This window comes from Aotus nancymaae, unplaced genomic scaffold, assembly GCF_030222135.1.
Source record: "Aotus nancymaae isolate 86718 unplaced genomic scaffold, 86718_ANA_hifiasm-v0.15.2.pri h1tg000007l, whole genome shotgun sequence".
Lineage (NCBI taxonomy): Eukaryota > Metazoa > Chordata > Mammalia > Primates > Aotidae > Aotus > Aotus nancymaae.
Genome location: NW_026988418.1, coordinates 41,867,999 through 41,885,624, shown reverse-complemented (window position 1 = coordinate 41,885,624; position 17,626 = coordinate 41,867,999). Strand labels below are relative to the sequence as shown.

At 33.6% G+C, this 17,626-nt stretch overlaps 1 protein-coding gene across 5 annotated transcripts in view; it reads left to right on the top strand.

Moving 5' to 3' along the window:
- Positions 1-17,626, top strand: part of ADGRL4 (adhesion G protein-coupled receptor L4) — a 143,526-nt gene that overhangs the window by 70,679 nt on the left and 55,221 nt on the right. For all 5 annotated transcript variants that reach the window (XM_064372540.1, XM_064372543.1, XM_064372541.1 and 2 more), the window contains one exon: positions 15,159-15,311. In XM_064372540.1, the coding sequence (XP_064228610.1) occupies positions 15,159-15,311 (153 nt within the window). The remainder of the gene's footprint in view (positions 1-15,158; positions 15,312-17,626) is intronic.

Below are 17,626 nucleotides of genomic sequence, written 5' to 3'. Positions count from 1 at the left end.
TATCATCACTGTTAAAATGAAATAAATCTTACTTTTTCATTGAAGAATAATTCTTTTGACGTAACATTTGTTTGAGATAATATAAAACTTGCTTAGTATTTTAGAGTGTAAGCTCAGTAGTCAGATTTAAAGCTAGCTCTGACATTATTTAATGCTGTGTCCTTCAGTGAGTGACTTAAAAAGTCTGTTCTTTCAGTATTTTCATCTATCAAATGGGCGCAATGGCATTTTAAAGGTTTCTTTTAATATTTAAAAGACAGAGTTAATTTACCTGCCTAGAACATAATAAGTGCTCAATCAATGTTAGCAATTGAATTGTTTTCATAAAAGATTGGTGGAAATGGTTACAGTAGAGTTCAAAACTTACACTCTCTTGTCCAGTTATTGTGTTTGGAGTAGGTTATTTAAAGAAGATTCTAGTTATACTTTTTGTTGATAAATTATTTTATTGCTTGCTACAAAATTTTTTGGTTGTAAATAGGAAAATTTTTTCTTTTTCTTAAATTAACACTTGATCGCTTGGGTAACTCCCAGGAAATAACTGTAATGTTAGCATGTTGTTCTACATGATTTATCTTTCTGTTAGTCTGCAAAGTTTGTAAACTATAAACAAGCAAGTACAAAAAGTTCGTGCTTCAAATATTTACTTTCCTAGTATAGTTAAAATTGAATGATCAGATAATTTTTTGCCTAAATTTTATTTTTATAACAAAGTATCATACAAATTAGTTTTATTGGGTTACATTTATGTTATTGCTTTCAAGATTTAACAGTTAAATGACGTTAGCTTGTAAATTTTAAAAACTCTCAATATATATTTGCATTCTAGCAGAACTCTGGACTAGATAATTATAAGCATCAAAAGGATTTCTATATTTTGAATCAGGTGAATTTCTGTTTTTAATGATTAAAATTCAAGGATAGTTTAGCTTCACAGTTTTATTTATTTAAGTGTATTTACAGTCACTTTCTCTTTTTTGCCAAAAACAATTCTATAGAACATTAGAAAGCTGGAGCATTAATATAATCACTTTATAGGTGAGAAAACAAGAGACACAAAATAGAACTGAGTGACTTACTCCCTCTAAAAATAAAATAATATTATTATAAATAAATCCAGGATCAGGATTTCTCTTTCCAATTTAAAATCTTCATACTTTTCAGTTGTACCAATAAGCAGAGTTGCATTCTGGTTACATACTTCTTTTCTCTTCCAAAATATCGAGTATGAGTCATTTAGCCAGAACCAAGAAGTTCTCATTTTCAGTAAATGTGCACAGAAAAGTCATCAGGCATAACTAACTGCTATCACAGTCATTTTTAAATGGCTGTTTGAGAGACACAATTTTGATACCATAACAGAAAACATTACAGAAACAAAAAACAGTATTTTATTTGATGAGTTTAACAATATCTCAACTAATAAATTGGCTGTCATCCTTGCCCAGTGTGAAGATAAGGTGGATAAGGACATGTAGATGCCCTCCTTGGTATGTCAATTTGCAATTACCCCATGATAGAGCACACAATTTTACTATGATTGATGAAACATTTTAGAAAGAAAGAACTTAAATGGAAAAATTTTATTAGGTTTTGAAATGACATTGCTAACAGTAGTGCTAGGGGAAAAAGAAGCATAGAAACACTTTAAGAGATAGTAGGAACGCAGCCTAATCCAAACTGCCTACAATGCCCTTGCTGTTTTCACTTACTTTTGCATCATTATGGGGATGTAAACAACTTAATCCTAAGGTTATTGTGCAACCTTTTCTGCTCTGTACTTTGATCAGAAATAGCGTCTGAAATAAAAATGAGATACCTCTAAGACTTCAGTGCTTGTCATAAAAGGCTATTATTAAACATAAATACAGTAACTGCATACTCTGAGCTAGAAAAGCACTACAGTGATAAAGCAATGTACTTTTTACAATAATATCAGGATCACTCTGATCTCCAACATTCATTGAACATTCATTTTCAAGTTGGACAAAAGTTTTTGAATCAGTCTCCTTTGCGCTGAAGAATTCATATCTTAAGTTATATATCAATTTTACCATCCCATATTGGGTCATATAACTGGTCCAGAAAATAAGGCATCATGTATTTTTCCAGGTTCTGTACTGTTAGTTAAATCATCTTCACACAGTTCAGTGTACCTAACCAGTGGTATAAAACTGCAAACCTGATGGTGGAAAGCAACTTCTAACTGACCCTTTAGGCAATTATTGTAGGACTGGAAGCCTGATATTTGGTTACACTCAGTGTCATTTTAAATTTAAATAGCTATAAATTACTCACATTTTTTGAATAGCAACAATTTTTAAATCAATGAACTCATCTAAGAATTGAAGAAATGTCCAGGTGTTCATTAGATGCCTAAAAAATACTGTTTCTTCACATGCTTTAATTGTTTCCTGGGGCCTTGATTTTTATGATGTGTGCATTTATTTTCATCTCATTTTATGAAGCAATCATGTAAGATTGTCATAAGACTGATGATTTGAGAATAAGCAGACATAAATGATAAGATAATATTTCTGTAGCATGCTTTAAAATAAAAGCATATTTGTCTTAAAATATAAACAAATGTCATATTTGATCGGGTGAGTACAAAAATTAGGAATTCAAGATTCAAGATTTACTTTCTGTGATCCCAAATTAGACTTCAAATAAACAAATCCAATCAGATATTTTCATCTTGCTAAGGAAACTTTAAGAGACAGAGAAAGACAATGTTGACAGAATGATGGGCATGAGAATACTCCAATCTAGGCAGGGTCTCTTCAGCTCTTTTCTGGGCTCAGAGAAGTTTGGGATCAGGTCGGCAAAGAAGACAGGTATCAAAGAAGCAAACAGATGTTAGGGCAAAGGAATATGGATTTTGGATTACTAATTATGCATGCACAGCCTCTGTGTTGCAATTTGAACACCAGGATAATTTGTACCTATAAAAAATCCCATGCCAGCCCTTTACCAACTTGTCAATAATAGATGTTTGACATATTCTTATCTTTCTCTTGAGGTGACCTCAGTGAATAGGAATTTATTGTTCATCTTCTATGTGCAGATAATTTCCAGAAATTTCTGAAAATATAAATACTAGTAATTTATGATCTTTTTTCCTTGAGAATTTCATAGTTTAAAACAGAGGGCAGATTTGTGGAGAATTCCTCAGCTTATAAGAAAACATAAAAAGATTTTATATATATAATAGCTTTGCATATTAAGTTTTCTTAAAAAAAGATGAATTTCCATCCCCTCTTTTCTCAAGTAGATTGGCACCCTATTTTATACTGATCCATTTGTTACTTACTTTTGTGTAGCCATAGACTTTAACTATATTCTCACTACTAGTGTATTTTATTTTCCACATTGTGAGATATCTGTCAGATTTGAAAGAATGTTTCCTGAAGATGAAAAAAAATCATGGAAGTTAAATTCTATATTCTTTTCTCTGAGCAAATAAAAACAATTTTCATATATATATATATATATAAATATATATACCAAAATGTGTGAATGACATTTCACTATACTTTTGAAGAATAGTTGATGACTTATGGAAAATATCAAAAGAAAAAGATGTTATTCTAACATCATCAAGATAAAGTTTTGCCTTGAATGGAGAAGACAGGGGAGAGAGGAAATGAGAGATGGCTTCAACCTAGGCTGGCAGGAGGAAGGGTGAAATCATGGTATGGATAGAAAGAACACAAGAGCCAAAATGGCTGCCATCTTTGCAGATAAAGGCATATATGGGTAAGCTAAAACTTACCACATTTTGTAGGAGAATATTTGGAGAGGTACATGGAAATATCAAGTAGCTATTGAGTTAGACTGTGGAGAGAAATCAAGGGTGGAGGAAAAAAATGTAGTCATGTCCCCAGTGGCAATAGTTGAGCACAGAAGAATGAATGTGATCACTATGGAGAAGGCCAAAAGACTGCAAACTGAGACATATTAGTAGCACATTGAACATTGATTGAGTTATAGCCTGGAATGCTGGGCCGGTGGCTCATGCCTGTAGTACCAACATTGGGAGACCAAGGTGGGTGGATCACTTGAGGTCAGGAGTTCGAGACCAGCCTGACCAACATGGTGAAACCCCATCTCTACTAAAAAATACAAAATTAGCCAGGCATGATGGTACATGCCTGTAATCCCAGCTACTTGAGAGGCTGAGGCGCCTAACTCCATGTCTTACTCACAGTGAGCTTAGCCATGTATATGATTTGAGACACAGGAAAATTATATTAGGTCACTCAATAAGGGTATTGGGGCTATAATTATTATCTCAAGAGCAAGGAAATCATATTCACTGTCAAATTTATGGTATATTCTAAAAGCCTACGGTTATCAGAAATCTAATTTAAGTGTTTATTATTTGTGCAGTAATTTCAGATACTAGATATTTACAACATATATAAAATCATAAAGTGCCATGAATACACGTATGGTTTAAATGGTTTTTGAAAAATTTAATAGTTTTAGAAAAACCATGATGTAAGCAGATTTTTTTAAAGCCACATTTTTATTTCTGTAAAATGCTTAATAAAAGAATATGCCTTTAAGTAAGCATTTTTCTTAAAAGATGCAAGAGATACTTTAAGTCATCAATAAGCAATTGGGGATGGGATTCATCTTTGTGTTTTTTGAGATGTTTCACTTCTTAAACTGCAGATATTATCTATTGTTAATGAGTATTCTTCAAAATGTTATTTAGAATGGTTGTACACTTCTAGTTTATTCAAAATATTTATATTGGGCTTTTAGGCTTTAGCTTATTCTTTATATTACTTCTGTGAATATTCTTGTACATAACTTTTGACAGATCTCTAAACCTTAGAATTAATACCTATCAAGAAGGTTCATGGGAAAAGATATGGCTACTTTGGGAATCTTAACTTAAGGGGATCCATAGCTATTGGAGAAGATGTACCAACACCCAAATTATTAGATTGTAGTGTGCGTCACAAATAAAAGAGGTAGGGCCGGGCACGGTGGCTCAAGCCTGTAATCCCAGCACTTTGGGAGGCCGAGGCGGGTGGATCACAAGGTCAAGAGATCGAGACCATCCTGGTCAACATGGTGAAACCCCGTCTCTACTAATACAAAAAATTAGCTGGGCATGGTGGCGCGTGCCTGTATTCCCAGCTACTCAGGAGGCTGAGGCAGGAGAATTGCCTGAACCCAGGAGGCGGAGGTTGCGGTGAGCTGAGATCGCGCCATTGCACTCCAGCCTGGGTAACAAGAGCGAAACTCCGTCTCAAAAAAAAAAAAAAAAAAAAAAAAAAAAAAAAACAAATAAAAGAGGTATTTAGTAGTACAGTGGCAACTCGAAGGGAATGGCTTCCTTAGGTCATTTGCAAGATAAAGGGGTGAAGATTATTGACAGAGAAGCATTAGAAAAGGAAGTGACGTTTGAGTCAGATATTGAAGTATAATCAACAGTTTAGACAAACAAAGGACTCCCCACAATCCAATCAGGCAAAGGAAAAAGTTTACCTAAATGCCTGGAGGCCTGCAAAATAAGAACAGTTTTACTTTTTCATATTCATATTTTGAATATGAAAAAGATATTTTAAATCAGGAAAGGAATGATTATGCAAAAATAATGATGAAACAACTTACTCATTTTAGGAAAATAGTTAGATTTCAACTTCACATTTTACACTGAAGTAAATTGCATATGATTTAGAGATTTTATTGTAGAGAAAACCAAAGGCAATACAAAAGTATTAGCAAACATTTTTATAATGTTAAGAGTGTGAATGGTTTATAAATGTGATTCAAGATCATAAGCAAGAAAGGGAAAGAATGCAAGACATGATTACAAAAAAGATCTCTGCAGCTTAGGAGGCAAACAAGTAAACAAAATACACTATACCACAAATAAAGTTAAAAACAATTTTAACATTTATATCACGTCAATGAGAGGCAATAGTTGATAATTGTGAAAAGGCTCTTGCAAATCTACAAGAAAATTAATAATGCCCAAGCAAAAGATATGAAGAGCCAGTTGGCAAAAGCAAACATACAAAATAAATGTCAGGTAAATATACAAGAAGGTCTGTCCTCAGTAGTATTAAAATACATAATCTCATCATGATTATAAAAATGAGATCTTACATTTTATCTATCAAATTGAAATTGTATGCAAAGAAATTGAGAAATATGCACATCTCATACACTAGTAAATATCTACAAGTTTCCTGAAGAGTAGTTAGGCAATGCTTATGAAGGTTTCATCATTTAGAATAATATTTATGTTGTTTTTGTTAAGTAGCCATTACTACACTGATTTACTTCGTAAATCAGTAAAATGAGATACTACTACACTGAAGGAACTTTTCTCCTCTCCGATGTATTTTATTAATTACATTTTTGGTATCTATTGACATAAGCACAAATTTTTTAGTAATGATAAAAAGGAAAATTAAAATATTCAACTATTATTGTACCTTTGTCTAGTTCTCTTTCAATGTCACATAATTTGTTTATAGTTTTTAGGCTAAAATGTTGTGTTTATATTCTATGTTTCTAACTACTATAATTTTTTAGTAAACTGAATATTTTTTGATATCATGTGCTTTTATCTCATTTAATAACTTTAATCTTAAATTCTACCTTAATATTATGTGTCATCCCTATTTACTTGTTCTGTTGAAATTTGCAAGGTTGCTTCCGTTTAAAATTTAAGTATATTTATTGTTAACAAAATAAAATTGGATTTTGTTTGCAATCTAATCTGACATGCTGTGGGGACATATAAGGGGAAATATATGTCTTCCTCATTTAGTGTAACAGTTGACATACTTGACTGCTATTCTTATTCCATCAAAATTATTTAACGATAGCTAATTTGTTTTTACTTAGAGTTTTAGATTTTTTCTTAATATTAGACTTTGTAAGATTACTTTATCTCTTTTTCCCTGTTATTCTTTTTAATTCAGTTGTGAATTTTCAGTACACTTCTCATTCCAGATGCTTATAATAAATTTCTTATTTTTGTCCTTTACTAAAATTAGATGACGAATCTTCTCTTTCCCAGTGTGTTTTACTTGCCCATTGCACTCAACCCTCACCCTAACTAAAGTAATATGAACCCTACTAGGTGCAGACTATTTATTTATTTATTTATTTTTATTTTTATTTTTTTTTCTGAGACAGAGTTTCACTCTTGTTGCCCAAGTTGGAATGCAGTGGTACGACCTCAGCTCACTGCAACCTCTGCCTCCCGGGTTTGAGTGATTATCCTGCCTCAGCCTCCCAAGTAGCTGGGATTATAGGCATGTGCCACCACGCCTGGCTAATTTTGTATTTTTAGTAGAGACAAGGTTTCACCATGTTGGCCAGGCTGGTTTCGAACTCCTGACCTCAGGTGATCCACCCACCTTGGCCTCCCAGCATGCTGGGATACAGGTGTGAGCCACCTCGCCTGGCTGGTGCAGATGATTTATTAGTTTCTCCTTTCAACATGTATCCTATTATGAGAGTCCTAATTAGCACTTATAGTATGTGTTCATGATCACACAGTCATCATTCATTTGAATTTATGTATGGCAGGGCTTGTTGCCCACCAATTTTACCCCTCTGTGTAATCTTCCCCTATATACAGTTCTGTCTCCTGAATTCATTAGTATTTGGTTAGAATACTGTCTTGAATGTTTTCTTCACACACAGTATATGAGTGATCTACTCTCTGAATCCATGTATTTCTACAAATGTCTTCCATCCTGTTCAGAGAAAGGTTTCTTTAGCAGGTTAGAGAATTATAAAGACACACTCATTTTATCTCAGTGACATACATGTTACTCTTTTGTCTTTCAGTGATGTTAGCAAGAACCTGATACTATTCTAACAGTTTTTCCTTTATGAACTAGCAATATTTTTTGCAACTGAGAGCTTGTAAGATTTTTCTACCAATGATTTAATTTTTCCCATTGAACATGCATTACTTCAATGAATAAAAATGAAATTCAATAAAACTAGCTTCTCAAAAACAACTTCATAACTATCATGTAAGTCCCAGAGAGACTATGAGCATTACTCATCTTTACTATAGCGTTGATTGATAGATACAATGGAATGACAAAGTTTTATAGACTCTGATAGCTTGAAATAAATGTGTCAGAATTTTGTCCTAGCCTCCAGTGAGCAAGACAAATGGTTTCCAGTGTGTACAAAAATAAGATTTTTTCTTTTCATTTCATTTACCTTCTCTACTTATACTTTGTTTTGTTTGGTTTTCTAATATGTGTATGTTAATAGTTCTGACAAAGAGGACCAAAAAGTGATAGTAATATAAAATGGAAACATTTTCTTAAGTGCTACACTTCCCTCAGAAAATAAGTGAGTGTAAATAGAAACAGAGACAATTCTATACAGGTATGGTTGGGTTTTTTCCTGGCTTATACATACTTTTCAATGCCTGAGTCATAGTCAAAGGGACATTTTTCCTTCAAAAATATCTTGACATGAACCTGCAGTTTCAAACACTTTAAAAATTCATTTCCACTGAAGATGTTGAAAAAGAGTAATGAATACCCAGAACAAACATTTTATTCTTGTGTAACTCTGCTTTATTTACCTTGATAATTGTAACATTTTTCATTTAATGAATTTTACATTTCCTTTAATAAGTTGAACTTAAGTTCATGGTCAAGGAAATGTGAATTTACACTATGTGCTTTATAATCAACAATGCCAATGTGAGGGTGAGTATGTCTTCAGTATTGGATTTCTATCTGTCTTATTAATCAATAACTCTGCACATGTGAGTGTATATGTGTGGAGGGATAGGTTATATATACACATGTAACTTATCCCTATACACATATTCTGTCCTACACCTAAAGATTCAGGTGCAAAAGCAATTTCCTGGGGGGAAGAAAGATGTAATTCTGTATCTTCCTTTTGGTACCTTGTCTTGAAAAGAGCATGGTAGTGCATCAGTTCCAGTGTAGAAACAGAAACTCTATTACTTGTCTTGACTGATTGAATCCATCCTAGATTCATTATAGTTCTTTTTTTCTTTCCCTTCTGCTGATCTTCCCCCTTATCTCCTTATCTCTATATTTACCTTGTTATTCACAAAATAAACGATAGAAAGTCCATAATTGAGAAAGCTAATGATGATTTTTTTTAAGTTCCTTTTAGTACCGATATAGAAACAGAATTCCCAGTGCTGTTGAAAACAAACGAGTCCAGTAGGTTGCAGTGGAGAAGAAGAGGGAAAAAAAAAGCTGTCTGTGTTGCTCCACCTTTGACACAGAGGGCCTGCTTTACAAGGAATCACATAATGGCTATAGTCATTTTAGTGTTCAAATTTACGGAGCAATACAGGCAATTACGTCCAGAGGGAAAATGTGTACAGGAGTGATGCTGCTGTGAAAGTTCCATAGCTTTCAAGTTGTTTGATCAATTTGAGCCCAGCCAATAATATCTCAAGTGCTACAAAAAGACAGAGATAATTATTTTTTCTTTTTTAGTTTTTTTTTTCTCCATCTTTGGTCAATAGATTAAAAATGAAGTATAAATTAAAATTGTGTTACGATTCTGGAATACCAGTGTCTTATGAAGGAAATAAACTTCTGTCCCAGGTAACATAATCATATGGTTTGTAGTCCAAAATGTTTCATTACTAGGGGCTCAATATCACTCTTGACTTTGGAGAATTATATGCTCACTATTTATGTCTTATTAAGAAGCATACTTTATGATAAAGTACACTTCACTCTACAATGCTAAAAAATAACTTGGCCTTTGGAGTCAGACAGTCTTAAGTATAAAAATTGTGTCTGCCAGATTCTCTTTCTATGCTAGTATGATTTAACCCATCTGTGTTTTAGTTTCCTCCTAAGTAAAATGAAGACAATATCAATAATTGCATTGTTGCAACAATTAAGTAAAATAAAATGTGCCATTTAACTCAGTGCTTGAAATACATGTTTTCCCTGAAATAATTCTTTCATACTATTGGATATAAATCTTGCTAATCCACCTGTTGATGTAACTCAAAAATAACTAAATGAGTAGCTAACCATCAACAACAGAAACAAACTGCCCACAAATATTTCGAAAATATATTTTGGACATATGCATCTGTTTATTACTTTAACTGACCCCCCGGCCCCCGTAGTTTACTGGCAAGTTGGGCTGAACCACGTGGAACCCCGAAGGCTTTTTCTGGTCAATGCTGAAAGCAAAATAGGTGGAGAGGCTTCCTTTGTCATTTTTCTCTACCTTCACATCCCACCCTCAATCCTCTGGACTTTATTATCATTTGATTGGTAAGAAGAAGCAAACTCAAGGAAGAAGATGCAAAGGACAACGAAAACCAGATGGGTGGGGAGGCAAAGCAAGAGTGCAGTAATGCTCACAGCCATGCTCTGTAAGCTGAGACGGAACCTGAGGAGTTAGAAGGAGAGCAAAGGGGTCCATCCAGAGATGAAGTGCAAAAAAAACAAAAACAAAATAACAAAAAACAGCAGGGTTGCCCCTTTTCTCAGGAGCTGAGAAATACCATGCTCTTGAATCTGACTCATGCTCTGGAAGAGAAGGGAGTCATGAGCTTTCTCCCACGAATAGACAATTCATGACTGTATGGTTGACTATGGAACTATTGACACACCTATCTGAAATGTCCTCAGTTAATTAAGGCACATCAACTTTTTATGTCCAAAAGTGAACGCATCATCTTACCCTGCAAGAAAGCTCCTCCTTCACTTCTCCCTGTCCTGGTAAGTGGATCCATTTATCCACCAGATCCCTCCAAGTCAGAACCGGGATTTTATTTTTGCTGCTCCCCGCTTTTCAGCCAACTCAAATATCCATTCAATCTCCAAGCCCACTGATATTTTAAGTATTATTTTATTATGAAAAATTTTAAATACAGACGAGAAAAATGTGATATAAAAATTTGCATGTAGCCATCACCTGTTTAATCCTGCCTGCCTTTCTTTATCTTTCCCAAACCCCTGACTTGTAACATCTAAATATTTCTGAAATAGTCCCTACCTCTTTCTCCTTGATTCTGCTTTGCTTAGTTCCTCAAGTCTTGTAATGTTCTATCAGAGCTACTTGGGTCCTAGTTAGTTTTCTTTACATTTCAAATCATGTTTTGAAACTCAAATCCAATCATATTTCTCCACTACATAAAATCTGTTGATGGACATCCTTTACCCACTGAATATAATTCCAGATTCTTGGCAAGCGTTTTCTCAGTTTCAGCCATGACTACCTACACAGAGTGTTGCCCTGAAGCCTCTACCCTCATGCCCGCTGTCCACCAGTATGATTCTCTTGTAAAATATGCTGCTCCTGCAGGCCTCCAGGCATTTAGGTAAACTTTTTCCTTTGCCTGATTGGATTGTGGGGAGTCCTTTGTTTGTCTAAACTGTTGCTTATACTTCAATATCTGACTCAAACGTCACTTCCTTTTCTAATGCTTCTCTGTCAATAATCTTCACCCCTTTATCTTGCAAATGACCTAAGGAAGCCATTCCCTTCGAGTTGCCACTGTACTACTAAATACCTCTTTTATTTGTGACGCACACTACAATCTAATAATTTGGGTGTTGGTACATCTTCTCCAATAGCTATGGATCCCCTTAAGTTAGGAGCTGTGTGTATGCCTGTGTTCTTGCCATGCTTAACTCAGTGTACCAAAGGTGAACCAGGAAGAATTTTTGCTCAGAGAAGACTAAATATTTCTCCTTATTAAGAATTTTTAATAACATTTTAAAATGTATCTCCAATATAACTGTATCTCAAAGAATTTTTCATGGCACAGCTTAATCTAAATACTTATCTTACAATCCACCAAGGAAGATTATAGAGTTAGTTACAGGGATTAGGTAGTATTAGCTGATGAATTCTTTTGAACATTAGAAATAAGAGTACCCAAGAAGCAGACTTTTATTTTTCTGTATTATACTCATCCAAAGAAACTTTCTCCTTGAAGATTAATTATTATGAAGTTGGACACTGGAAAGTTTAAGGCTATTTAAATAATTCATATTTCTGTATTACTCACAAAGATAATTTCTTGCCTATCTCCACTATCTTGAGGGAAGAGGGAGGTTACTTTCAGATAAGTGGTATTTTACTGAACAAGATTTGAGTTGGACCATAAGGGAATTTGTCCATATCATATATCCAGCCCAGAAGATAGAGAGATAGATAAGGAAATATTTTTCTTTCCAAATTCTTGATAAGAAAGCAAAGAGGTCAAGCACCCAAAACCATACAGCAGGAAGAGACACAAAAATTAATCTCAACTTTCGTTTATTTCTACCCACTAATATATTACCTAAGACCAGTAACAGTATTTTAGAGTTAAGCAACATACTGGCCAGTTAATGTATTTTTACAAATAGTTAGGTGATATAAAATAGTTCATTTTCTTGGACTCCAACCAATACGTCAGACCTCATGAGTTCTTTTCCTCTATATTTTTGCATATCATTTTTGCAGCTATAGCCCACAAGGAATACAATCCTCATCGTCCTCTCTATTACCAATAACTGATCTGAGAGCCAATTTCTTTTAAAGTTTAATATAAACTTCTCCCAGAATGCCATGAAGGGAGTCAAATTTAAAGATAAAAATGAAAACTTTTATTTTAATAAAAACTCAATTATATGCTTCTGTGTTAACTTGCTTCTATAATGTGAACTCTGACAGCAGGGCACAGATCCTGACTTTTTGATTAATTTTTACTTATTTCCCAGTATAGACATACTCACATTTGGGAACTGGGAAAGTCCATAAATATTTGAGTAACCGAATGATTGAATCAAACTTAATATGGTTGAACTATTTTGCTTATGTTCAATTTGTGAGACACTCTCAGTTAATTTTAAGAAACTAATTTAATTTGTATTTTATGCATACATAGACATACATATCTACTTTCTGAGTATATATAGCCATATAGAGTTGCATAATATATTTATTTATATAAAATAGGTAAATTAATCAAATACATACATGTTAATAAAGTATTAAGTCTTCAGCATTTTATAGAAGACCATTCACAATTTATCTTACTTTATTGTCATATTTCAGCAAATTTCCTTATGTACTCCAACTTCCATATGCTGTGCTTTAGGGGCATTTGACCAGTGCCTGGCCAAATGCTAAATGTGAACAAAGTGTCTTAAATATGCTTTTAAAATTTCTAAAATTTTAAATCTTTTAGGTGACTGTGTACTTACTGGTACCACAGGCTACATGATACCGCCTTCTACTGTCTGACTCTGATGGAATCAAACTTTTACATTACCTGCCTGGCCTATACAAGGTTTTGAGAACTTAACCTTCTTTGTTGTTTCATATCTCAAAGTTGTTGGTCTCCAGGAGAAGCTCAAAACTCTTCCCTTGCTGCTCTGCTCTTCTGTTTTGCCAATAATAAATCAGGTTTTCAAATGCTAGGGATTAAATTTTTCACAGGAACTTGGGATTTCCACTCAACCTGCTGGGAAGATATCTATGGTAAAGTGAAAAGCCATCTGACACCACAAAGAAAAAAAATCTTAGGTGTGATGCCTGGGCTCACTCTGCTCTATTTTTCTCATCAGTTACAGATAATAATACCTACCACTTAGAGCTTCTATAAAGCATTAAGCAAACTAATATTTATAAAGCATTTGGAATAAATCTTCAACTTTTAGTAATTACTGTATGTGAGCAATAGCCAGTATATTAATTAAATGTTACACAACTCACCCTTTAAAAAGAAGTTAAGCCTGGTTTGAATAAAATGAAGAATAAAGATTCAAGACATTTTTCAAACCTGACTTGTGTGTATGATTCCCCTATTTCTTTCTGTGCTCCCCTAGTAGGCTTCTTACAATCTTCAGAATATCCAAGTCACTTTTCTGTGGGCACTTTTGTCCAAAATTTGTTATTCCTTTTGTTTCCTTTCTTCTTCTCTTTCTCTCTGATATTTACCTATCCAATATTCTCCAGTTTGAGTCTATCAGTTTTCTAGAGCTGCCATAAAAAATTATGACCAAATTAGTGGCTTAAAATATCAGAAATTTATTCTCTCACAGCTCTGGAAGCTGAAAGTCTGAAATCAAGGTGTCAGCAGAACCATGCTCCTTAAAAGGGTCTAGGGAAGAATCCTTCCTTGCCTCATCTGGCTTTTGTGGTTGCCAGCTATCCTTGTGATTCTTTAGCTTGCAGTTACATCTTTCAATCTCTGCCTCTTTCTTCACAAAACCTTCTCTTCTGTGTCTCTGTGTCCAAATTTTCCTCCTTTTATAAGGATGTCAGTCATTGGGTTAGCGCCCACCATAATCGAGTATGACCTTGTTTTTGTTTAATTACATATGCAAAGGCCTATTTCAAACAATGTCCCATTCATAGACACCGTGGGGTTAGGACTTGAACTATGCTTTTTAACCCACAACAGGGTTTCATGTCACTGGAAAATATCCTTCTCCACCAGACCATCATGATCATCTCTGAGAAACACTTATTTTCTAATCAATTTTTTAAACAGATAATATAAACCTGCTTTCTGATGTTTAAAAAGGGTTTGTGAACCTTTATCTTCCCTGATAAATTATATTGTAAGAGTTTAAAGGTAGACTATATTATTTACTTTTTTATTGTTCGTATTGTATACTCTTCTGTGGAACAATAGAATGTGTATAGTCGTAAATAACTGCATTAATGAATACATGAAAAGATTACAGGCCTAGTAATGCAAAATTTTTCTGTAGAATAATAGATGAAAATAAATAGTACATGATAAGAACATGTCAATTTGTAATCTCTGACTGTTCATTTTTAATTTGTGTTGTGCTTTTGATGGATTATGTAGAGTATTATAAATTCAAACAGCATATATTTATTGACATGTTTATAATTAAATTACATATAAAAATTTGAAAGATATTACTTAGTTATATCTAGTGCTTTTAAAGTAAGAGATCCTATTTTGCTTTGCAACTACAATAAAGGTCTCATATTATAAACAAGAATAAGACAAGTGTGGAATATTGGTACTTTAGTACTAAGGATTTTAGATATAAACATTTTATAACTTAAACTGTTTAAGAGTCGAAATCCAAACTAGTGTTGAAAAATAGTAGAAACGTATGTCAATTATGTAAAAACAATATTTTAAATTGATATGCCCACAGATGATAATGAATGTGAAATTTTTGCTCAGACCTGTGGCGAAAACGCTAATTGCACTAACACAGAAGGAAGTTATTATTGTATGTGTGTACCTGGTTTTAGATCCAGCAGTAATGAAGAAAAATTTATCACTAATGATGGAACCTTCTGTATAGGTAAGTTTGGTTATCTAAATTAAAATTTGTATATATCTCTTATTGTTTATTACCTCCGGGGATTAAATATATGCAAACCAAATTCTGCCAGACCTAGGTGCTGGGTAATTTGATTTCAGAACTTTCATAAATGTCTTTATTTCTCCATTGTTTTATAGTTTATGGGCTATTTATTCAAGAATATAATAATTTTTGTTTTAATTTTGAGAAAATCAGTTTGCAAAAAGTAAAAAGAGAGAGAAATGTTCATGGAGCCATGAGATCTAGCATAGTGGCAAACAACAGAATAAATATTTACAGTTTAGAATAATATACTACTTCAAGAAAATTGTCATTTGCATTAAAAGATATTAGTGACTTTGTAAATATGCACTCTGTGATGGGTTCTACATTTTTTTCAGACAATAATCATTTATAAAATAATTGTTCTAGTGGTTTTACTTCTGCTTTGATCAAAGTCACACTTCAGATATGCATTAAGTTCTTCTGAACACTAGAGTCAGCAAATTACTTATAAAATCATGTCAGGGTCACTAAAAAAAGTCCTTTGTAGGGAAAATCATTTCCATGGAATTTTTAAGTGATTGTTCACTTTTTGTGGGTCTGAAGGGAGTACCTAGAAGACTTTTTAAAATATCCTTCTATTGTAATTTGATCATGTATGTGATTTATCAGATCCTAGAGAATTGGATTACAGCCTGAGAAAAAAGAGTTATTTAGAAACTTCAATAGGTGAATAATTTTCAGAAGCAAATTCTCTGGAGCCAAAGACTTTAACTTTGAAAATAAACTTTAAATCATCTTAATCATGGTTTCCAAAAAATATTCAGCTTAGCAATAACTCTTATAATTATGATTGGTAACCTACAAAATTAATAGGTACACTGAGGCCCTGTGAATGAAATCATGTAGCCAAAGTCAGACATGGGACTAGAATTCAGGAACCTACATGCAACATAGACAAGGGTAATGTGCCACTTCTAAATGATATTGATTGATAGTAGAGATATTCAAGTTAATCGAGATTACACTAAAGCCTTTGATTAGTGCCCTAGTGAGATTTTTATTATTATTATTATTATTATTATTTTGAGATGGAGTCTCACTCTGTCATCCAGGCTGGAGTGCAGTGGCACAATCCCAGCTCACTGCAACCTCCGCCTTCCAGGTTCAAGCAATTCTCCTGCCTCAGCCTCCGGAGTAACTGGGACTACAGGTGATCGTCACCATGTCCAGTTAATGTTTTGTATTTTAGTAGAGATGGGATTTCACCGTGTTGTCCAGGCTGGTCCCAAACTCCTGAGCTCAGGCAGTCTACCCGCCTCAGGCTCCCAAAGTGCTAGGATGGTAAGCTACGAGACAGTGTTCAAAAAATTTATCTGTGAAATGTCTGTATTAAAGAAATCATCCTGTCTTGGTTACCTGTGCTGTGCAACATTTACTCTGCCATGTAAAAAAGGAAGATTTTATTCTCCTCATTTTATTACCAAGGAAAGTAAAGGGCTAGTCTAGGTTCATACATTTTGGATAAAGGTAAGACTAGACTCACAGTCTTGCATCTAAAAACCCTTTGTTATTTCCACAGGATACTTAAATGTGTAGACCATTTAAATATCACTTTGATCTGAATAATGCAAATATAGTGGATCAAGTTTTGCAAGAGTAAAAAACATTTAAAATATGAGAAAATAACGCTATTAGTGTTGAATGGTAATTTTACCTTTAGTGTTGCAGGAAAAAAGTTTTATTGCAATATAGCATAACAACATACTCAGGAAATAGAAATCAATAAGATTCTGCCCAGAAGACTTATAGTACTTCCCTGTTTGTTCTTCTCAAGCCTATATTCTTGTTCCTAGTCTTAGAATGTCATATAATGTGCTTTTTACCTTTAGTAGTTCAGTTCTAGTATGTAGCCCTGCAAGCTTTAGGGGAGATGTTCCAGTCAGTGAAGAAGCCTAACTTGTAACATCTTAATCACTGTAATTAAATACAATTTTAACTGTGCTCTCCATTCCCTAATGGCTCTTGTCTGCAGAAGACATCTGTCTTTTTATCTGATCATGTTTACTTTTAATAACCCTCAATTCACAAAGGGCTATATTTCTCTGTTCATGTTCCTTGAAGTAGAGAATTTCTACATTAAGAAACACTAAATCGTAGATACAGAGAAAACACAAACATACAAAGATGACTCAATGGCAAAATTTTATGAGGGTAGTAGATTTGTAATAGAAGACTCTTTCTCTTTTGATAGTCAGTTTCTATTGAGATAAGGTGGAATGAGCCTAAGTTTGTGCTAATGCACTTTTTAG